This window comes from Stereum hirsutum (genome assembly GCF_000264905.1).
Source record: "Stereum hirsutum FP-91666 SS1 unplaced genomic scaffold STEHIscaffold_14, whole genome shotgun sequence".
Lineage (NCBI taxonomy): Eukaryota > Fungi > Basidiomycota > Agaricomycetes > Russulales > Stereaceae > Stereum > Stereum hirsutum.
Window position 1 is genome coordinate 951,570 of NW_006763144.1, and position 21,934 is coordinate 973,503.

At 51.4% G+C, this 21,934-nt stretch overlaps 8 protein-coding genes across 8 annotated transcripts; 2 read left to right on the plus strand and 6 right to left on the minus strand.

Annotated features, from left to right (window-relative positions):
* Positions 1-875: 875 nt before the first annotated feature.
* Positions 876-2,027, minus strand: STEHIDRAFT_37722 (uncharacterized protein; the record flags this gene model as incomplete). The annotated part of the gene is made up of 6 exons (XM_007307687.1): positions 876-949; positions 1,042-1,139; positions 1,193-1,264; positions 1,331-1,442; positions 1,499-1,796; positions 1,872-2,027. Coding segments are annotated over 6 exons (810 nt in total), but the record flags the coding sequence as incomplete, so codon positions are not given.
* A 544-nt stretch (positions 2,028-2,571) lies between these two features.
* STEHIDRAFT_133708 (meiotic nuclear division protein 1) lies at positions 2,572-3,629 on the minus strand (the record flags this gene model as incomplete). The annotated part of the gene is made up of 6 exons (XM_007308034.1): positions 2,572-2,678; positions 2,749-2,908; positions 2,984-3,091; positions 3,179-3,213; positions 3,311-3,391; positions 3,617-3,629. The coding sequence occupies 6 exons, from the start codon at positions 3,627-3,629 to the stop codon at positions 2,572-2,574; spliced, it is 504 nt and encodes a 167-aa protein (XP_007308096.1).
* Positions 3,630-4,608: 979 nt separating this feature from the next.
* STEHIDRAFT_84242 (kinase-like protein) lies at positions 4,609-6,207 on the minus strand. Its single transcript, XM_007308035.1, has 3 exons — positions 5,979-6,207; positions 5,298-5,524; positions 4,609-5,198 (listed from the first exon to the last, which is right to left on the minus strand). The coding sequence occupies exons 1-3, from the start codon at positions 6,178-6,180 to the stop codon at positions 4,803-4,805; spliced, it is 825 nt and encodes a 274-aa protein (XP_007308097.1). The 5' UTR covers positions 6,181-6,207; the 3' UTR covers positions 4,609-4,802.
* A 1,776-nt stretch (positions 6,208-7,983) lies between these two features.
* Positions 7,984-8,589, minus strand: STEHIDRAFT_133709 (uncharacterized protein; the record flags this gene model as incomplete). Its single annotated transcript, XM_007308036.1, has 3 exons — positions 7,984-8,057; positions 8,137-8,260; positions 8,326-8,589. 3 exons carry the CDS (start codon positions 8,587-8,589, stop codon positions 7,984-7,986), a joined length of 462 nt encoding a protein of 153 aa, XP_007308098.1.
* Positions 8,590-11,847: 3,258 nt separating this feature from the next.
* Positions 11,848-12,831, minus strand: STEHIDRAFT_171054 (mitochondrial import inner membrane translocase subunit Tim17/22). Its single transcript, XM_007308037.1, has 5 exons — positions 12,749-12,831; positions 12,598-12,697; positions 12,360-12,546; positions 12,163-12,285; positions 11,848-12,067 (listed from the first exon to the last, which is right to left on the minus strand). Exons 1-5 carry the CDS (start codon positions 12,778-12,780, stop codon positions 12,027-12,029), a joined length of 483 nt encoding a protein of 160 aa, XP_007308099.1. The 5' UTR covers positions 12,781-12,831; the 3' UTR covers positions 11,848-12,026.
* Positions 12,832-13,298: 467 nt separating this feature from the next.
* On the plus strand, positions 13,299-16,589 carry STEHIDRAFT_124233 (uncharacterized protein). The gene is made up of 6 exons (XM_007308038.1): positions 13,299-13,565; positions 13,624-13,786; positions 13,853-13,921; positions 13,978-14,047; positions 14,102-15,028; positions 15,105-16,589. Exons 1-6 carry the CDS (start codon positions 13,358-13,360, stop codon positions 16,173-16,175), a joined length of 2,508 nt encoding a protein of 835 aa, XP_007308100.1. The 5' UTR covers positions 13,299-13,357; the 3' UTR covers positions 16,176-16,589.
* An 82-nt stretch (positions 16,590-16,671) lies between these two features.
* On the minus strand, positions 16,672-17,010 carry STEHIDRAFT_63693 (uncharacterized protein; the record flags this gene model as incomplete). The annotated part of the gene is made up of 2 exons (XM_007307712.1): positions 16,672-16,776; positions 16,846-17,010. Coding segments are annotated over 2 exons (270 nt in total), but the record flags the coding sequence as incomplete, so codon positions are not given.
* Positions 17,011-17,563: 553 nt separating this feature from the next.
* Positions 17,564-21,637, plus strand: STEHIDRAFT_84251 (tRNA guanosine-2'-O-methyltransferase). Its single transcript, XM_007308039.1, has 11 exons — positions 17,564-17,781; positions 17,841-18,088; positions 18,148-18,224; positions 18,305-18,421; positions 18,481-18,537; positions 18,589-18,655; positions 18,751-18,888; positions 18,953-19,037; positions 19,118-19,343; positions 19,410-21,356; positions 21,443-21,637. The coding sequence occupies exons 1-10, from the start codon at positions 17,585-17,587 to the stop codon at positions 19,617-19,619; spliced, it is 1,422 nt and encodes a 473-aa protein (XP_007308101.1). The 5' UTR covers positions 17,564-17,584; the 3' UTR covers positions 19,620-21,356; positions 21,443-21,637.
* The last annotated feature ends 297 nt before the right edge of the window (positions 21,638-21,934 follow it).

Consider the following 21,934-nt stretch of genomic DNA (forward strand, 5'->3'; position numbering starts at 1 on the left):
TTAGATGCACTTCAGTCCTTATGTAGAGCTGCGTCGAGAAAACTGTACCATTCGAAGTTGTCGCATGCAAAGGACTTGCTGACTGATCTCCGAGCTCAGCGCTCAGCGTTCAGCGGAGTCAGCAGCGATGTCCGGCTGACGAAGCAGATTGCCCTTTGAGATCGACGTACAATGATGCAATCTGAACATACTTAAGTTATGCGGTGATGCTGTTGGCCCAGATTTCATCCTCCGGACAAGGTCAGGGGGCCAGATCTGGAGAACCTGAGTATGTCTCCGCACAGACAAGATAACAAGCTTGGGAAGAGCGGCCGGCGAGAGCGAAGTGTTACGACCGTGGCGATCCGGTACCAGAGAGACGAGTTCGTCCGAGAAACAAAAGGACTCTAGAGCGCCACCCACCCAGATAGACGAGATTTCGCATGAGTAGTAGGTAGAGTAGAGCAAAGAAACAGAAGCTACGTAGAATGGTCCGTAAGAGATGTTGGGGGTTAAAAACTGGTTGAAATTAGAGTCAGACTGCCGGAAAGGTTCAACTAGCTGACTAATCAATGTGGCGTTGTGGCGTGGGGTCCCGAACAACACGTCGAGTTCGGGTGTGTGTGCGATAACAAAGACGGTATCTCACAGGGACTGGGGAGTTAAAGGTATATTATAATAGTAAAATTATTTGGGAGAGAGAGCAAGTTACAATGTACAGTCAAGTCCCAGTCAAGAATTGCTCATACACAAAGTCAACGCAAAGTCTACAAGGACGCAACCATCCCAAGTACGGACAATGCCACAGCAACCCCAACAGCCTGCGGCAGAGAGTGCAACCTTTGTGACCCGCCTGTCGGTGCACTCGTGGTCGCTTCAATAGGCCCGGTAAAGTTGGCGGAAGCCCACAGCTGGACGTTCCGGAAATATGAATGTGTGTCGCGGGACGAGGCCCAGGATGAGTCTGAGCCTATCGGGTTCACCACCGAATGGAGAAACGTGGAAGAGCATTCGTGAGCAAAAGCGCAGGAGGTGGACACAAGGCGTAAGACGAAGACATACCACCAAAAAAAGTACTGAAGTAGAATCCTCCCGGGGTTACATCACTGTCGTTCCCAAACATGACTCCGGTCTGCGAGAAAACATGCACGTCGTTATGACTGCGAGCATACGTGGTCAGCAATATTAGGTGCAACCAAACCGAACGACTGACTATAATGATATTTGGCCGTTGGAGGCGCCAGCAGGATGATTCGTTTGCACGAGTAGCGTGATACGGTTCCATCTAACACGTGTTTCAATATTTAGCCTTGACGTGGAGGAAGAAGTGAGTTGGAGGTAATGAACTTACTGCCCAGTGGTAAAGTTGAAGCTGCCCCGATCTAAGCTTTCTCCATACTTGTCGTTGCAAATAGCCTCCGTCTCGTTGCACACACTCGAGGATTTCGGCACATAAGCATACACTGTTGAATGCACAACTGTCAGCGAGCAATCAATGTATATGCGCGAAGACACAGACCTTCGCCCATTCCTCCTTCCCTCCACATTATCCTTGTGCTGAAGCAATTATCTCCGTCTGCCTGGTTTCCACCAGAGCAACCATCAAGACTACCTCCTCTGAGACCCGGGAGTTTACCACCCTTTACCCAATCGAAGTCATTGTCGAACGCAACCTCGTAGCTGACCATCATCGTTTTCCATCCTCCGCTATCGATCGGTGGGTTCCACAACGAGTAAAACTGTGCTCCCCCTTGATTGTTGTTCGAATAACTTCCGTTGGAGTATAGTACTTGGAGCACAGGGCCTCCGCTCGTCGTCTCGTCAGGGCTTCCGCTCGTCGTCTCTTCAGGGTCACCACTCGTCGTCTCGTTCGCCTGCCTGCCTTGAATAACAAAGGAATTGTCGGTGCTGGGCACCGCGTTGGACGGGAAAGGGTCCTGTGCAAAGGTGAGATCTGATGCACCGTTCTCGATTTGCCCCTTTGCAAGGCCCCAATTGGATGCTAGGAAGGTTTCGGTGTCGTTCGTGTCGAGCATAGTGGTAGGAAACGAAGGAGAGGCACTCGTGGTAAGGGAGAGTTGTGCTGCCAGGGATGCTGCAGGCACTGCTTGCTGCTGAGCGCGACATGACGCGAGAAGGACGGAGACGACGATAAGCGGGACCCTAAGTGCCATGACGGTGATATATAGAGCTATAGGTCGAGAATGAGGGAGACAGGAGAGTGAGCGTGGAAGAGGCGAATTAAACATACGTACGAGTAAATCGGGTCTTAGTCCACCAGACTGGTCTCAGAGAGGTAATCGACGTGTGTAACGATCAGTCCATTGAATTCTCGGAGCACTTACAGTGAGACAACGGAAGGATAGCAATCTGTCAGACAGTCATTCCAGTCATAATTCAGGTCTAATTGGAAAAAGACATCCCAGGCTGCAAACGGAGTAATTGACAATGTCTCAAACTGTCCGTCTACCGCCACACTGTGAAACTCGCCGACATCAACTTAGCACCTGGTCTTATATTCAGCGTCAACAGTCTCTGACTTATACCACCCGAAGAGGATATATATTGATTTACCTTCGTGACCCGCATATCCTAACAAATATCTTCATAGTCCTCCCCGATCTCGAGATACTTCCTAATATCATCCCCCTCCACCATACTCTGCCTCGTGAAGTGTTGGAATAATATTGAATAATTATCTGTCATGCATCAGGGTCAGTATTTCTAAGCTAAGCATCGCGAGGCGAAGGGGGAAAGGATTAGATTCACCCGTCCATCGAAAAGCAGCCTCCTTCGCCAACGTCACCGCGCGTTTCTTCTCATCGACTTTCGCGGGGTCGCAAGCACCATATGCTTGTAATTCCGTCTCAAGATCTGAGATCTGTTTCTTGACGGTTGCGAGTTTGTCTAGCGCTGCGGCTCGTTCGGGCTTGGGAAGTATAGGCAAGTGTACATGATTATTATATGGATAGGGTGATGGTAGGCGTGGATATGGAGTGCTTACTGTGTCATTCCTCGCGCTCTTCTCGACCTCGATGCTAGTTTTGATTTCTTCTAACTGTTTCTGGTTCGTGACTTGCGTCTCTTTGGCGGTGTCCAGCCGGTTTTGCATCTGTTAACATCCCAAATCATGTCAAAACGAACGTCATCGTCAATAAAACAGTGCATATATGGAGTTGGAATGTCTAACGGAACGTACAATTGCCCCCCTCTCGGACGGAAAACTCCAGAAGACTGCATATATGCGCCCCGAGGGTGCCGGACAAGGAGACAAGTAAAGTAGATGTGGTCAGATACCTGGAGACGAGCAAAACGGGACACGGAAACTTACAATTAGACGAGCCGACTTTGTCCGTCTGTACTAGGCCGTCATCAACGAGGGATTGGAGGACCTCTTTCACGGATTGTGAGACTGCGATTATTCATGACGCAGAAACGCGCATATATTCAGCATTTTTCATCATAAAAGGAATGCATCTAGATCAGATACGAGAGGGTAGAATCGGAACTAGTGACGATGGAATGTATATGGAGCGTGCGATGTGTCTGAAGGAGGGTGTGCGAACGTCTGGGTGGGCAGGGAAGACGGCGGCAGTGTATGGGGCAAACCGAGCAGAGTCGCGAATAAGCCACTCACCAATGCCTTTCATCTTCGGCCCTAACTTCTCCAGCTCTTTCAGCTGAATATATGCTACCCCATGAGCACACGCTTTGCCTCAAACAGTCGCACTGTCGCTGAAAAGTCGGACTCAGGGGCTCCATACCTGAAAGAAATCTTTCTGTAGAAAAACTTTGCAGGTTAGCAAGATATTGTATACGCGGATACGGTACACAACTCACCGTCTCGTGAAATATCTCGACAAGCTTTACCCTCTTGTCTTCTGCTGAGAGACCGCGGGGAGCCTGCGTAGTAAGAGAAAGCAGTGTCAGTAGAACTTTCAGTAGTTTACGAGCAGATACTGCTCACCATGATGATGGATCAAGAATTATAAGCCGTTTATGGGATGGCAAATTGAAGCTGGGAAGAGTGTGAGGTGGAATGCAAAGAAGGAGGGGAAAGAGAGACGGTGCCACAATAAGTTGGAGCTTAAGTACGCTCGCCACGCGCCAGATCCCGGGAATCAGCACCTAAAATGGAGTGGCGAGCTATGGCGCTACACCAAGCCCCCACCGGACGGAGATCATCCACAGCTGGATTGCGGGACTAACGACGGGTTATACAGTGAATACATAACTATATATACAACAACACAACAAAACACAACAAGGAAATACAGACACAAATTACACACAGAAACAAATAGTGATACAAACGGAGGAGATGGAACTGAGGGCTCTGGACGCTGAGGATGAGGAGAACTACGAGGATCAGAACGCCAGAGGTGACGAGTTTCTGAATGATCAGAGAGTGAGAAGGTAGTCTGAATGACGGAATATGGGGAAGGAGTGAGGATTAAGAGGGCTAAAGGGAGATTTCGCGGCAAGAGGCAGGTAATTATAGGCACAAGGAAACCGACGAACGAGCGGACGGACGCTCATAAAAGAGAGGAGGATAAAAGTTTTGAAACATGCTGGGACTGATGAGAAGAATTTATAAGGTTGGATGATAGAGAGTGAAAGGAAACTTACGAGTCGAAGATATAAGAACCGGGACCATGCAGGTATAACTGAGCCAACGAGAACGACAGAGAGCGCCAGTCGAGAGGGAAGAGACCGAAAGAGAAACGAGTCGACCCAGAGTCCGGCAGAGAAAGACATTTAAGACCAGCCACGAGATCGAAAAGCCGATCCATACCCCACCCCTCAAACTGTAAATCATTTACTCAGACCTCCTCCCTGTCGCTCCTCCCATACTCCAGCGCCCCTTCCAACCACCAATGTCCCCTGACCTCTTCAATCACCGCCCTATATTCCGGTTCTGGCTCCAGACACCTCATCATAATGTCCATGGGCCCCTCGCCCAGCCACGACGCGCTTTTCTCCGTCATTACCACCCTACCCTTGATCGCGTCCCTCTCCGTCGGAAACGGCGAGTTTCCCGTAAGAAGGTAGGAGAGTAGGACGCCAAGAGTCCATATCTCTGCGGGCGGTGCGCGGTAGGGTCTTTTGAGGAGGACTTCAGAGGCGGCGTAGGCTGTGGTGCCGAAGAAAAGGGTGTAGTAGGGACGGGTGCAGTTGGGGTCGGTGACGACGGCAGAGCCGAAATCGACCAGTTTGACCTGCAAGAGGAAGGAATCCCATTAGCACTTGTTAACGGCAAGGACAATGGAGGGGTCATGACAAGGAGAAACGAGAAAGACGAAGGTTAAAGGTCTCACCTTGAGGTCACTATCGACTAAAATATTCTCATCCTTGATATCGCAATGCGTCACGCCCTGGCTGTTGAGGTAATAAACGGCCTCGACCACCTGTGCGAAGATATATCTCGCCTGATCCTCCGAAAGTCGTTTATGCTTCGACTGTTCGATACATTCGAACAGGTCGTGTGAAGGACGACGTACGACTGCCGGTCTTGCGGACGGAGCAACCGGAGGTTCGAGGAACGCTGAGGAGGATACACAAGAGGGATTGAAAAGCTCAGCGGCCTCGGCGGGAGATATACAATCCATCAAGGAGGAAGTAGAGGCATCTGCGCGGGCGTCGGCCGAGAAGCAATGATTTTGGGAGCTTTGTTCGGTAGAGGCAAAAGGTGAATCGGTAGGACTGTGGGTTACGAATTCCACTTCGTGGGGAAAGGAGTCGGTGACGGAGATGCAGAGTTGAGGGGGTGTCGCAGGGCGGTCACGCTGAAGCGAGCTCGCGCCCGAGGGTGAGGGCGTGAGCGCGGGCGTGGAGAGGTCAGAGAAGATGGAGAGTTTCTCTGGAGCAGAAAGTTGTCTCTGTGGCATGCTGTCCTTCTGTTTTGGGACCCATGGCGTACCGTGGAGCTCTTGAACCTAAACACGGAGGGAGAAATTGTGAATAAGTGGGTTGTCTGGGTAAATATAGGGGACGACAACGTACGAGATAGAAATAGAGATCGTCCTCGAACAAGTCTAGACACTTGACGATATTCTCGTGGTCCAATAGGCCCAGCAACAACGCCTCAGTCGGAACCCTATGTCCGCTCCGATCCTCCATCCATGCATGGTCCGGCACCTTCGCCTTGATAATAAACTTAACCGCGACCTCGCACTGTTCCAGCCTATGGCGCGCAGTCATGACGAATCCGTACCCGCCTGCGCCAAGTTCATCACTCAAACGGTAAAGGTGCACGAATCTTGCGTCGAGAAAGTGATCGGCGGGGAAACGTTCCGAGTAGAGCTGAGCTTTGCGAGGAATGGCGAGTTCAGAAGTGAAAGGTTGAGCGAGGCGTGGACGTGAACGGGCGGCCATAGATGATGACGAGGTAGGATATGGCTGACAGGTTGGAGTCAAAGTGGTAGAAGAAGAGGGAGGAGGAGCAGAAAATTTAGGGGGCGAGAACACGGGTGGTGGTGGCAGGCCTTGTGTGTGTACTTCGTAAGGCCTCTGCATGGTGCGTGAAGGAGTTGAGGAGGCATCCGGACCAAAACTCCACATCGGAGAGATCGCTGCCGAGAATGGATCGCCACCGAAGGTGGGACTAATGGGGCTGGCGGCCTGGCTAGAGGGCGTGCTATACGCTTCAGGAAGCTGGGTGCGCTTTTCGTTTTTTGACTGGCGGGGACTGGCGGGGGACAAAGGGGAGAGACGAGGACGAGCGGCTCTCGACGCCTTTACACGTTTGCATCCAGGTCCTGATAAGCCATCGTCTAGTGGAAGACTCAACGAGGATTTGTTGAAAGCAGAGCAAGTATTATAGGAAGGGTGACAGCGGGAAAGGTAATCAGTCTCCTTGCATTCTCCTTGCTCCTGCAGGGGAGTGGAGACGGCGTCGCCCTCGTCTGAAGAGTAGTCCATGTCCATGGCCGGCGTGGAGGGATAACAGAAGAGAGAAGAGCTATGAGGCATGCGAGGACGCTGAGGCTAAAGGGGAGTAGAGGACAGGGCACAAGGACAGAGGGCTCCGAACAAGGATGAGACTCGAACTTGGGCGGCCTGCGGGAAAGCCTTTGCCATCGAGCGCGACCTTTATATACGATTGCCGGCAAGAAGCAGCAATGTGAACCTGGTCAAAGCCAGCATTGGATGTCACCCGTGCAATGCAGCTCAGTGGCGTGTCCCCGTTGAACGAGCGCATTTCGAAGTTCGTCCGTCCAACTCTCCGAAGAAAGTGATTCAATTGGGCGACCGACGAATCCGGAAGCGAAGACGATCATTCGAGCGTGAGTGCTCTACAAGGGAAAGCTAGCATAGAGTTACCTGAGTATCGCATAGTCTCTAGCTGGAAGAACACAGAGGCAGCAAAGCAGGCAGAAGGGCAGGCATCAACGCGACAGAGCATTGCGGACTGGAGCGATTGGGGAGCGATGACAGAAGAGCGCGCCACCCCAAAGAGGCAATCGCCGCTGCCGGTCTCCCGGGCCGATCTGCCAGCACTATGTTTCTGAGTCCGTCCGATCTCTCTTCACGGTGCTCAGGCGAAGCTCAGGCGTCGCGGCCAACTGCCCAAGTCACACTAGTACTACGACATTTGCTTTGTTCAATTTATCGAAAATTATCAGAGACAACGAAGGGACGTCCGTGAACTTTCTACTTGACTCACTTACAACCTACAACCTGGAATTTGCCGAGTGATTGATTTTACTTGCGCCACCACATTCGGGGGTTCGATGCTAGCGGCTCAGCGGAGGTGACGAGGAGCGGTAGCTACAGAGATTCCCCCACTTCTGTAGAGCCCCAACTTGGCTCAAAGTTCAATGTATTTCCACTAACAGATCCCAGGAATACAATCTGAGAGCCGGTGTTTACATGTTTTCCGGGCGACAAATGATCAATCAAGTCGCGCCAGTGCTGTCTGATATGCCTTCCTCATCTCACTTCACAAATTCGATGAGTTCATCCCGCCAGATGCACCTTTCCCAAACGACAAGCCACAATCAACTACCAGCTTCCAGCAGAAACATGGACAGCTGCTAAGATGACGAGGTCGTCGTTGGTGATCAACTGTCCGGTTTCTGAGCATAAAGGATGGCTCTTGGCCGCCGTGGATGGCATTAACATGTGCATTCTCGGCGCCAAACATAACAGCTATACGCACCTTGAGGTAGTCTCTCATAGTCGTACCGAGGTGTCGGACAAACTGCCGGAGCGTGATGGCTTTCCTGTGTATTGTCTGGTCTCTGGTACTAATCTGTCGTTTCCATACTGATGTATGGAACTATAGAGGCGAGAAAATCCGATGAGCTTCTAGGAGACAATGTTCATACATGAATATGAGCTTACTACCCATACGCGCACTTGCACGGTAGCCTTTCCTCCCAGTTCTGCCACCTCATTCCACCGTCGAATATGCGTACTGTTCCCTTTACAAGCTTCTGCAACCGTCAGACCGAATCCGCCTCCGTTGAGATGGTCGAGAAAGATGGGCTTTTCCAGCTTGGCTCCCGTTACATATCGACCGAAATTGGTGTCGGTGGTCGGCTGCCAATAGTGCTGAGGGATAATTGACTGAGAGAGATCGTGATGGAAGTCGAGGCAAATAGGCATGTGAGTGTATCCGAGGACGCTGGGTGGAAGGAAAAAACAACGCCGAGAGCCTTCGTAACAGATGTGGAGAGTATCGAACGGCACATGGAAGATGGCTTCAAAAACACGGCGAGCAGCATCTTGTCCCAAAGAACAAGATATCATACCGCATTCCATGAGAGCAGCGTTCATGCCGCCGTTTACTGTCTGAGACCAGTCAACATCAGCTGGAACGGATACGTGAGAGACGTGCGTAAACGAAGTTCACCTTCTTGCTAGACATCCAGTTGGCCGCAACCGGGTCAGGAGCAGTATGTTCATGATTGACACAATGCACCGGGATAGACGACATCAAGCAAGTGGACAAGCTGTCGCTTGTGTATGGGAGAGGTATGTAGTAGTCTCCTGAGGACCCCGTAGTGTTAGAGCTCCTCTAAATATCTAAACTGTGGCGAGATAGATCGGCATTATACCAGACCGATGACGAGAGAGGATGAATGGAAGAGGGCAGAGGTCTGAATTCCGCAATACCTTCCTCGCAAATCTTACCAAACTGGATGCAGCGGAAGAGCCAGGGAAGGAACTGTCCACTAATTTGGGTGAAGAGACACTAAAGTAAGTAGGTGGCTGCCCTCGAGAAAGATTTAACGAGCCAAAACCTTGGGTTCTGTCAACCTCTGACAAGGACCAGTGCCGTAGCTCAATTCCGAGGATGGACGAAGTGGCTCGCGCAACGTTGTGATTTTGAAACTGCCAACAACTTGAGGACCCAATGGGCATGCCCGAGAATCCCGAGATGTGCTAAGTCAAAAATAAGACCAGCAACTACAGCAATGTTGTCGTTGATCCAGGGGTTATAGAAGGTGCGACCGGTCAGCATATGAGCGTCACGGTGGATCAAAATGCCTGGTGTCAAGACATGACACCAGCGTCGGTGTGTCCATGCTCTTAACGTATTACCAGACTCGAGAACAGCCTTTCGGCGAGGTGACTTCTCACCGGTGGATGCCCGAACAGATCAAGGGCTGCAGTTTTTTCATTGATTGTGCTGCTTCAGGCTCTACGAAAGCCCATTTATTCGTCCAGAGATTGCCGATTTTCCGGCACCTCAGGTTGTGAGAGCGTTTGGATTCAATGCGGCTGGTCGACTATAAAGAACAAAGCAAGTGTTCGTTCATCTAGGCTGGTGTGTGTAGATAAACATCTCACTGGGATAGCCAGAGGTTCGTAGAAGTAGCGGGAACGTGCTCACTAGCGTCAATGTGGTTGTCATCGGCTTTCAAAAATGTGCGAAGTACCGGAAACAAGGTATAATTTAAGTCACCGTCGGCACTCCTTGTGCCCATGAATAGAGTTGAATCGGCTGTTAGTGTGTTCTAGACGTTGCGGGATCTACATACACTGCGCCTCCCCGACGGGGAAGCCCCACGGTTGTAGGTCTTAATCCCCGACCGGTGACATCTGAGCAATGAACAATAAGCTCAATGACCAGTGGTATTGAATAAATAGCGATCCCCTTCGGGAGTAACTGACCACGCCAAGATCATTACAGACGGGAGCTATAAGGAGTCCAGATAGCTTCCGGGAGCCTCTGATGCACTCGCGACTGCACATTATTAGCTACTACCCAGAGGTACCTGTAAGCCCATCCGATATCTGCTCGATTATGCTTGAAAATGGTGCTCACCTTTACGGCCATTGTCTCTAACGAAGCAGAAGATGGTAGTCTTCATTGTGTATTCTGCGGACGGAACCTCCGTCCAGCGTCAACAGCGTATACGACTCGGAAAGAGCGGAATTAGCACCATGTACTACTAGTCCAGTTTAGTCTGCTTGCTTCTTTGCCTCCTCGGACATGAAGCACAGCAACACCAAGTGGCTGCAGCGTAACTCCATCCCCGTCTTGGTCTCCTACCTTAAGGGTGTACTCACAACATCTTCAAGCTTCCAGTCCTGATAACCTCAACGCCATCGCACACCGGCCTTTCTAGCCGTGATCGTCTTCTCGTCATGATCGTCGGCAAGAGGGGGGGAGACTTTGGTGGACGCGAGTCTTCCATATGATACAACTGGAACTCGGGGGATCCTAAACACCTGGCGTCTGTATGTTCAAACAAGGCAGAGAAATAATTTATAAACAGACTGTAGATGACGTCCTCACCTGATCAATAACCAAGTACACCTGCTGTGACGTCCTCGCACGTTATGAGTCACTCGAGAGCAAGTTAGCTAACGAGACCCGTGTAAGAGAGCAGAAGTGGCAGTGGGTGGCTATCCGTGGGAATTGAGGCACCTCATCTCCACGCACAGATGCAGGACTCACTTGGTCGTGAGGACCTGGGCCGCAGAGCTGCCGAAGCTCGTCTATGTGTTTGGATCCGTTTTAAATGTCCTATGGATGGCCATCCGATCGAGTATCACCAACGTAACCCTAGACAAGACCAGTATGCGAAGATTGTTGATCTCGTGTCTGTTCGGTTAGTGCGAATTAAAGAATATTTTTAATAGTTCGTCCACCCATCAATCCCAACGCAATAAGCTCCGATGTTCGATGTCGTGGTGGAAAATCCTGTTCAGAGCTGATACCCCTGGGCGAATGAAGAATCCGGCTACAGAGCACTTGAGAGCGAGAGGGAGTGTAATGAAGAGGCAATCGAGTACAGCCCGGAAGATCGCCATGACCTCGCCATATTTTTTAGATGGCTTCCTGCTGGTAGTTGGTTTGAAGGATCGACAGGTCAGCATTCCTGCGCGGCTAAATTTTCTCGTTTGCGACACTGGAATAATAAAGAGTCTCCTTTTAACGGTGATATTGTGGGGAACGAGTTCTTCTTACACCTATAAGTAGGTTGTGAGTATGTGAGCAAAGACTTCGTCACACTAACAAGAGCATGATAACCATGAAACCGAGGACTGATTACGAACTGGTATGGTGATCGATATCGGAAACGAGTACAAGGCCGAGTGAGCGAGCAACGCACGCATGAGAACGATGTCGGTGAAGCACTGAGAAGAAACCTAGAAAGACTCAGAGGCATCGTAGAGAGGTAGACATAGACATTCCTTAGTAATAGTCGATCCGGGTGCCTCGGTCGACTTCGCTGAGACGGTAAAAACTTGCGAGAAAATAGACCAAATAAGCGCCGAGCGAGCTATACATGTGAGGATATAGCTCGTGAAGGCAGGCTTGCATCTGAAAGCGCGGTACGTGAGTGAATGGTCCATAGCATCGATGCGTCCGGGGGCTTGATCACACGAAGTCGCATCCATAAGAGTTGAGAAATGTATACAGCCGGAGAGCGCGAATTAAATACGGGATGGGTAAAGCAGTAAGCGTGACGAGTGCAATGATTGCGGTGTGGTGTAACGTGAATCGGGCTTGTGACGCTGGATGAGTATGATACACGTCTAGGAGTGAAATAGGGCAATGATCGGGGCGAGAGTCAAGGGTGCAAGACTCAGTGGGACGGAGATGACTGGGGTTGCATGTTTTCAGGTACTAAATAAACCACAATATTCGTGAGCAAGATGCAGAGAGAAATTGTGGTATGGATATAGAGGTTAGGTCGAGATTGAGATAGTGGTGGGACGTACAAGGAGGAAGTTGTGGTCGGGTGTTCTCCGAGAATACCCGTCCCAAAAGTACGCCCACACCCTCAAACACACCCAGCAGTATACCACAGGCTACGGCTGACCCAAATGCTGATCTTGGTCCACCTGGGGAAACGATGACGACACGTATGTGCGTTCAGCGAGATGTCGAACGAGATCGGAGTGAGGAAATGACTGACTTCGTGCGGCCAGACAACCACCGGTCATGAACCCAGAGATGATCGCATTCCATGCGTCCTCCTTTTGTCGCCATCCCTTGACGGCACAGTCAAATGTTGAGAACATACCACCCCACACACCGAAGTTGCCACCCGTGACGGGTGCGCGGGCTTTGATGGTAGAGATGGCACCGATGAATCGCTCGCCCTGGAACACAGTTCATCACCCAGACAAAGTGAAACAAGCAAAGGCACGTACCTTTGGTGAGTTCCGGGCACCCTTGATACCGTGCCAGATACCACCACCGACCGCTCCCATTGCGAACGCGCCGCCAAAGTCGTTAAGAATGACCCATGGGCTGCCCGAGTCTATGAGCGCGCGTCTTTCTGGTGGTGTATGTACTACTCACCAAGGGTCTCGTGTGTGATCAGCGTGGGCCATTTTTCAAGAATTAAGAACAAGGACGGGCAGGGATGGCTGACGTTGTACGCGAGAGCGAGGAGCGAATCGGACGAAAACGTCGAAGGGCCAGAAATTCTCGGGGGACCGGCTTAGTCAGCATCGGTTAACTTACGTATGTGCGCGTGACCCAATTTGGCGTTCGTTTATTGCCGAAATCAACAAAAGGGCGCGTCGCGTCCGACTCGTCCTCTTGCTCTCTCCCATCATCTCCGCTTACCGGACTCACCCCCTTCCCCGACACACGTTCACCGCCCCGACTACAGTTAACACAGCACACACATATACAACAATAATGTCGGCGAGGACACAGCCACGCCCTATATCTTCTGCAAGGCGACTCTCGCATGTGCAAGTTCCCCCTTCTCCATATCGCACCCCCTCTTCCGCACGCGTCATGCCGACCCCAACCGCGACCCAGAATGGGTCCGACCAGGAGAACACCCCTCTGCCCAAAGCACGCGCTTCCATATCTCCTGCCAAATCTACCACTGCCGGCACGACTCCATTGAAGCGGAAAAGGTCAGAGCTCGATCTGTCTCATTCCCAAGGACGAGACATGGCGTCTGCTTCGTCGGATCCCAAGTACAAGAAACAGAAAGTTACCGTCGACGTCTTATCCAAGCCGAAACCATCCCCCACCAAGAAGATTGGCACGTCAAAGTCGGCGGCCCTCGCGACCGGTGAGGATCCCCAGAACGCGAGTGAGGAGTTCCCCGACGGTTCTTTTTATTGCCATCAATGTGCGCGTAAGAAGGATGTCAAGGGTCAGTCTTGATCTTGTTCTTCTTTGTACGCGTTCTGACGCGTTCTACGGTCGACCAGATGGCCTTCAATGCACTATGGCCACCGCCAAGGGCCGCTGCAGAGGTCGCTATTGCAAGCGTTGCCTCACTAATAGGTACGGCCTCGACATGGCCGGTATCATGTCGGACGGTACTGCCAGCCGAACGAAGGAGCACGTCAAAGGCACAATGTTCATTTTCAAGTATATCACTTCTCATCTTCATCTATAAAATTAGCTACGACATTGACCATGCATGTACAATCGTAGGTGCCCTAAATGTAAGGACGCCTGCAATTGTCGCTACTGTCGCAAGGCGAAAGGACTCCCACCGACAGGGTATGTTCGGTCCCTTCTTCGCGAGACATGTCGTCCTCATCATTTTTCGTCGATAGCAATTTTAATCTTGCAGCTAAGAAGGCGGAGGCTGCCAAGGCTGATAGTGACTCTGACGACGATAAGCAGGTGAGTGACAGATCGCGCTGTGTCAATGTGCACATATACTCATGGCCCTTGCAGACTACTACTAAAGCGAAGGGCAAGCAACCCGAGAAGACCCCTAGAAGGTCGAAAGCTGAGGTTAACAAACAACCTAAAGGCTCCACGTCTGCTTCCGCGACTACTAAACCCAAGGTCTCTAAGAAGTCCGCGTCGACTGCTACTCCCGCCACCAACATTGCAGCAAAGCCCAAACGCGCCTATGCTCCGAAACCCAAGCCGATTCCCCAACCTCACTGGAAATCTGTCCATCTTCCGTCGAACTTCTCTCACTCTGCGGCTCTCGCCCGTATGGGTGTCCGCGAATTTGTTCTCCGCTTCTCTAATTTGTTCGATATGACTCGTCCCAACCTCGAGGAGCTCGAGGAGATCGCAGGGTCGTCCGTCAACGGCCGTCGTCATGCCGTTCTGGACGATGACGAGGACGAGGAGATGATGACGGAGGAGGAATGCGAAGTCTCGCTCGGGTGGGTGAGCGAGGTGTGCGTCAAGACCATCGTCGTCGGCCTGCTCCACCTCATTGCGGAGAACGACGCTGCGGTTGGCAGCTCACAAGGGAGGAAATTAGTCCTTACCGCGGCTAAGGAGGCGAACTCATGTGGCGCGAACCTCTCTCGCCTTTGGGGTGCCCTTGCCTCTATGCGCTCCTCCCTTTCCGCCCTCGCCGACCCGCTCGACACACTTACCTTCCCGGACCCGCTCCCGCCCCCAGTGTTAGCTACGGCGCATAGCACGAGGAGTGGGAAGTTAGCTGGGAGCGGTGTACATGTGGCGACGTCGGCGCAGTTGGTTTACGTGGTCGAGGCGCTCATAGAGTACGCGATTGGAGCAGGGAGGGTGAAGGAGGAGATGGCGCAAGTGGAGGCGCAGATCAAGGAGCTGGGTAAGGAAGACAGGGAGAGGACGAAAGAAGAGAAGGACAGATGGGAGGGCGCTAAGAAGGATGCGGTGCGTTGTATTCTCTTCCTCGTATGGTCTCGGTCGGGGACTATTTCGCTGATTGCATTTACCATAACGTTCACAGGACAAGACGGATCGTGCGCAGCATAAGGTAGCCCTCGCAGCCATCGAACAAGCCCACCGCCTCGCCGTCCAGTCCTACAACCCCCGCTTCTCACCCCTCGGAATAGACCATGACGGTCGGATATATTACGCTCTCACACCTTCCTTCGCCGAACAGGAAGCCACTCTCGCGCTCCTCCAAGGCGACAAGAAGAAGTCCGGGAAAGCGAAGGGCAGGGCTCGCATCACTGACGACGATAGAAAGGTGTGTGAGAAGTGGGGTTGGTTCGTCGCGGTTTATGGCAGGAAACCTGCGGCAGAAAAGGGAGCGGCCGCGGAGACCAAACAGAAAGGCAAGAAGAAGGCTGAGGACGAGGACGAGGAAGGGCCGGATGATGGAGAGGAGAAGTTCTGGGCGTTTTGGGAACCAGAGGAGGTGAGGAAGGTAGCGAAGTGGATAGAGTTGAAGAATGGGCTGGACAAGGAGGAAAAGGTCAAGGCCAAGGGCAAGACTTCCAGTGCGAAGACGACCGACAAGACCGCGGGCGTGTCTGCAGCCAAGCCGAGGCCTATGAGCCCCACGAAACCGGTCCCTGTTGTTCTTGTTGGGAAGGCGAAGGCTGGGGAAAAGGGACGCGCTGGTCCTTCCACGAGCGGCACTTCGACGAAGGTTACTTCAAGGGCGGCGAGCAGTACAGTCGTTGCTGATACGGATGCAGATGGGGATGTCGATATGGATTCGAGCTCGAAGGCCTCGTCGCCTCTGTCTGATGTTTCTGACGTCGAGGACCAGCATAAGCACGGTCATGCTGCGGAAGACGTGGATGAGTTGTCGGAGCTGTCTCCGGCTTCGCTTTCAGAGGATGATGACGACGAGGAAAGCGAGGATGAAGATGCAGATGAGCAGGACGCGGAGACGCAGATGCGGGAGATGATGCGCGTAGATGAGGAGGGGAGGGTGCTGCCCGTCAGGAAGGATCTCGAGGCGTTGGTCAAGGGGTTGCAAGAGTATGCGGACATACTAGAGTGGAGGATCAGTAGGATGGTGGATGACGAGGCTGTGGTTCAGGAGAAGGGGAAGGGAAAAGTTTAGAGTTTGGTGGTTCCCTGTTTGATGCACGTCGTCCTGCGCCCTTAGATGGACTTACTAACTTACTCTGTCCCGCTCCAAGTAAAGCTGGTGTTTCTTTTTTCTTTTTCTTTTTCTCTATCTTACCGTCCTCTCGCGTACAGCGTAGTGCCGATGTGTTGTATAGATCCGGTGCTCTGGCGTTGTGCACTCGGATCATCGCTTTCGTCGTCGTATTCCTCGCTCCCGTCTAGTTCTGCTAATGCATCTGATTGTTGTTTCTCCCAAGTTTTATTCAGTTTTCGTTCTATTTACTGTAACTTTTGGCCTCCTTGACCCTGACTTTGACCTTGACATGACTACAGAACTCTAATACTACTAGACCACGTTCTGTGCATTTTATTTCTGTCATATTATTAGCTTATCCATTATTGTTGCAGTCTCCATATCCGCGTCTGTCTTTCGCGTTCGAGTCCGAGTAGTGCACTCGCCAACAGATGAAACCGTATACAGGTATGCATCAAGATTCCGTTCTAAGCAAGGCGACAAAATCGTCCGGTCCGACCTGCTTCTCGACGAACTTTCCAAGTCTATCCGCCAGCTGCACCGCCAGTACATGTTTGCACTACAGCACAACACTCATCGCGTCAAATGTGTGCAAGAAAATTTGAGAGCAGGAATGAAAGGCACGAACCATGATATGCGAGTCCATTAAAAGAATGGCTTTTGAGAAAGCAGGACAGGTGCAGAAGGCGGGCGTCGCTGGTGATTGGGGGAGGGAAGGGAAGACGGTACGGGTCGCCGTTGAGCTATGGACGTGATAATGGTGGTGACCCCATGTTGTCGTATATCTTATCACTGTTAAGAGCAGTCAATATTTCGGGACTGTGAGTTCAATTTTACAGACGTGAAGGAAGTGTCTTACCGCATTCTCTATCTATGAGGTCGAGAGCAGCGAGGAGGAGGTCGTCGGAGAAGAGATGGCTTAGCTTTTCGACTATATCTTCGGTTACTAAAAGCAGCCAATTAAATGCATAAAGTTATACTCATAGACTACGGGCATATGAACTTACAGCCGGTTGTTCTCAGAGGATCGAGAATTGTGTCCAAGACACGATATATGTCTTCGCTCGGCATGGTTGAACAATTACAGCTTACTTATGCTAGAACGCTTCAAAACAGCAGTGATCAGAATTTCATCCTAAAAAGATGTCCCTCGTATCGCTAGGTTGAGTCGAAAATATACTGTCAAGGTGTCAGTGTCAGGATGTCTCCGGGAAAGATGGGCCACACGAGAGTGATGAATGTGGCGATAAGGTGTTTGTTTGGATCAGAGGCTCTTGCCAAACAACGCCTGCAAATATCCGATCTGAGATCCATCGCTCTTCACTCCGAACATCCGGCTCTCGTCTGGGATCCAGTCACTGGCGCTCATGTCTCGCCCATATCTCTTTGTCTTTGCTCAAGCACACGATGAATTCAGAATACCAGAACTGCTGTCTATAGCTGATCTGTACGGTTTTAAGCTCAGCATCCCGGAGGACTTCGACAGCTCGCGGCCGTTCTCTGTCTTGCAGCTCGAAGAGGAAGAACATGCGATACTGCTGGCGAGGAGATGTATCTTGATCAAGTGCGTGACCTGCTTGCTCGCTTATCTTAACCATTTTCCCATGCTTTGCCCTGGGTTAGGTCGATTTATGAGTTTTACGCCCGCGGTGCCACATACGAAGACCTTCACGCACTCAACGAAAAACACGGCCGCTCGAAATGGGAGAAATATATCCCTAACACGTCATTCAAATTCTTCGTGAATGGATACAACCAGTCTATTCCACAGCGAAGACAACGTGAAGTCGTCGAGAGCTTCTCGTATATGGATTTCCTGGGAAAGATCGACATGAAAAATCCCGAGGTAGTGATGGGTTGTTTCGAGGAATGTGAGTTATGGTATATTTATCGACTTATGTGAAGACTTGACTCACAAGGCATCGGATAGACGCTGACACGAAAGGGACGACAAGACATAAGCATGAAGGAGACGGGAACTTCAAGGAGGTTTTCTTTGGCAGGTTGGTACGTTCCTTACTATGCCGAAACGGATTTCACCACCTACCTCAGAATCCTCGAAACGATGTCTCTGACCACTTCTGAAGGTAGAAGAGGGCTCTGCGCGGTCTCTAATTAAGAAGTTCGATGTCAAAAAGAGAGCTTATTTCGGGAACACGAGTATGGAAGCCGAAATTTCATTGCTCATGGCGAACCAGACTCTAGTGAGTGCATTCGTGGTCTAGGGCCTTTTTCGCTTTGCTTACTGCTAATGCTCATGCAGGCTTCTCCAGGCAAGCTTGTCTACGATCCATTCATCGGTACCGGTAGCATGGCATATGTGAGTTTCTCGCTCCTCGCACCTTCACATGAACGTTAAACATCGGGGCAGACAACAGCGCACTTTGGAGCCTTCGTCTTTGGTTCAGATATCGACGGCCGTCAAATGCGAGGAAAAGGTACGCTACCCTAACTAACTTGTGCGCCCCTATCGCTCTGACTCCAATGCGGCGGACCTGCTTGATCTCACATTCTGTCATGGTCATTTTCACAGAGACACGCCCAGGCATCATACGAGCGTCAGCGCAGTACGGTGTCGAGCAGCGCATCATCGACTTATGCACCTTCGACGTAACACGCAATCCATGGCGATGTGGCGGCTTGTTTGATGCGATAATTACTGATCCGCCTTGTGAGCTTGCCTTATAGAGCCTTCGAGAAAGACAGACTAAACCGAGTATATTTCGACTCACTAGATGGTGTTCGTGCTGGTGCAAAACGTCTTGGGCGGAAGAAGGAGCGCGAACGAACGACGACTCCAGCGGTACACATACCACGCCCGTATGTCATTGACGCCACCTATCAATTCGACTCGCCTCCGCCCTCGTACTCGTACTCATACTCACTCCTCCATCATATAGTGATGATCAACCCTACGTTCCACCGACAAAACCCTACGAACTGTCTGCCCTCGCCACAGACCTCGTTCTCCTGGCCCGCTACCTCCTCAAACCCAACGGCCGACTGGTTTTCTTCCTTCCCACAGTAACGGATGAATATCAAGAGGTTGATATATCGACCATGATGTGCGAGGGGATGGAGGTTATCGCGAATTCCTTGCAGGACTTTGGGGCGTGGGGCCGACGGGTATGTTCACTACCTGCGCCATTTCATCTGGTGAAATTCTCTCTGTGCTGATCGATCGCAATGCAGCTCGTTACGATCCGAAAGATTACATCAGAGACTTACCACCCGCCTGAATTCGAGCCAGTAGCGAACGACACAGCAAATAAGAAAGAGGGTGAGCACGTTCCTGCGCATCGAGACTTCAGAGAGAAGTATTTTTTGGGATTCAAGAAAGACTCTGAGAGTGAATCAAGAGAGGCTTTGGACCCAGGGGTCAGTCGAGACTCAAAAGCATAAATTGCAGAAGAAACACGTTGTTCATTCGGAAGTAAAGACAGCAACACGCCTGTACCACTACACTGTAACATTTTGTCTCCATCAAACTAGAAAAAGTGCCGAATATCTCAGGCTCGAGTCCCCACACTAGCGCCTGTCTTTTTCCACGTATTTCTCTTCATAAATTTCATCCTCATCCTCAACCTCAGGAAAGCGACAGCCAACTTGCACTTTACCACCTTTCTCGACCACAGCATAGTACATCCCCTTCAATCCTGGGCCAGGCTTCGCGGCCCACGGATGTTGCACCATACCACACGACATCGACCCCAGACCATCGCGTTCTTCGGAAAGAGGGTTGAGTCCGAGTTCGGATGGTGTCAAAAGGTTCTTCACTGGGGTTCCGTATCGTGACAGGCCACGGGTGCCCAACGATAGCTCGAATACCTCATCGTTCAACATGGTGGTAAAGAAAGCACTGGTCAGTCGTGACCTTGCGGCCGCCTCTCCGTCTGATGCATCGCGTTCAGAGATGGCGAGCAAGGGCCAGCCGTTGACATACACGTCGCGCACGATATCTATCGATGCTTGTTTGGTGCGAGGAGACAAGCTGGCGAAGATGTAGCGTGCATCGACATCTGTGATGTAAGAAGCGATCTTGATGAGGATTTCAGAAGGGAGGGTGTCGAGGATGCCGGCGTTCGTGAAGAGGGTTTCAGGACTCGTATCCTCGGTGCTGAAAGCTAGACGTCCCACCGCATCTGGGTCGGGCAGGTATGATAGACGGCCAAGGGCCGTGATACCCGGGGTCGATGGAGATGTGGCGTACCAGGATGGCAGGAATGGGAGAGCGTGGGTGTGGGTTACTGTGAATGCCGCATCTGCGCTAGAATTACGGTCTATGCGGACGATGGCGAGGTGATAGCCAGAGAAGATGATGGAATATAAGACATCTGGACCTGTATTATCAGGTTTCTCGAGCATGGCCTTGTTACAGACCTCGACGACAGCAGCACGTAACGTCTCGTCGTCGTCAATGTGGAGATGCATGTGCAGGAAGACGTCTCGTCTGAGCCAGTTATCGACCTCGAGCCTTTTCTTGTCTTGCTGCGCTTCCTCGTCGTAGTTCGCGAAGGACATGGGATACATAGCCCAGAGCATCATATCTCTCATGACAGAGAGTATGCGCGAATCGGGGCCATCTGAATCGCCCACCTCGTCGACGTGGCTATACGTCTCCAGCTCCTTAAAGTCGTGACCCGACCTATACGAGCCTATCTCTACGCCCACCATGACCTCCAGAACTCGGATCCTGACTCCCTCTAGGTGGGACAAACCAGAGGCTACACCAAGAAGATCATGAACCGCCTCGGATCCTACCATAACAGGAGCTTGTCCACTGCTCAACTGCGCGTATTCATCCACAACGGACGTCTCAACCGCGCGCGGGGTAGCTTTCCGGTTATAACGATACTGCTCGGGGGTATCCGAGGTACAAGCACGATGCCCGTAACTATCTTGCCCGATCGAAGTGATAAAGATGTCCCGGCTAGGGGGCATGTTGTCGAGGCGGAACAGCGGGAAAGTGTCGACGTGGAAGACGAGCCTATCGAAGTCGAGCTCGTAGACCCATTCGATGAAGAGGGTGTTGGTCGGCTGGATGGCGGATATGGTATAGTCGCCCATTTCGTTCAAGCGGGTGAATCCGTGCTTCATCATGACCTTGCGTAAGGTCGCATCGTCTGCGTCTTCGGAAAGCTAGAATACAACATCGAAGTGAAAGCAAACGTCAGTGTCACATCCTATGCCTATATATGAGAAACATAGGGAATGAAAATGCTGACCTTCAGACGTTTCTTCATCTCAGTTATGAAAGCATTCAGCCGTGCTCTCTCACGCTTGATGTATTTTTCGAGTTTTTCAGGATCATTACGAGGTATCCGAGCATGCAGCATCGCGCCGAGACATCTTGGATAGCTGTCGCAGTGGTTATAGACATAGAAGTAGAGTCTCTTGTACCTGTAGACGATATATCCTCGAGTCCCCATGATTGAAGTCGTTCGGGAACTGGACGGAGGTGGGTGGCGAGAGGTGGTCACTGAGGTACTGGGATCGCAGGCGTGACGGGACGCCTTTATAAGTCATAACAAGCGAAGTTTCGGAGCCAGAGATGGCACATTCCACGGGAGTCATACTGACCGGTGGCGTACAACCTGGATGATATCAGTAGACGTAACAAAACGAAAACGAGGAATTCGCGTTCAGAAGCTTCACATATGGGCGTAGCGAGGCGATGCAGACGCGAGACAACACGATGCAGCGTACCAGGCGAGTCG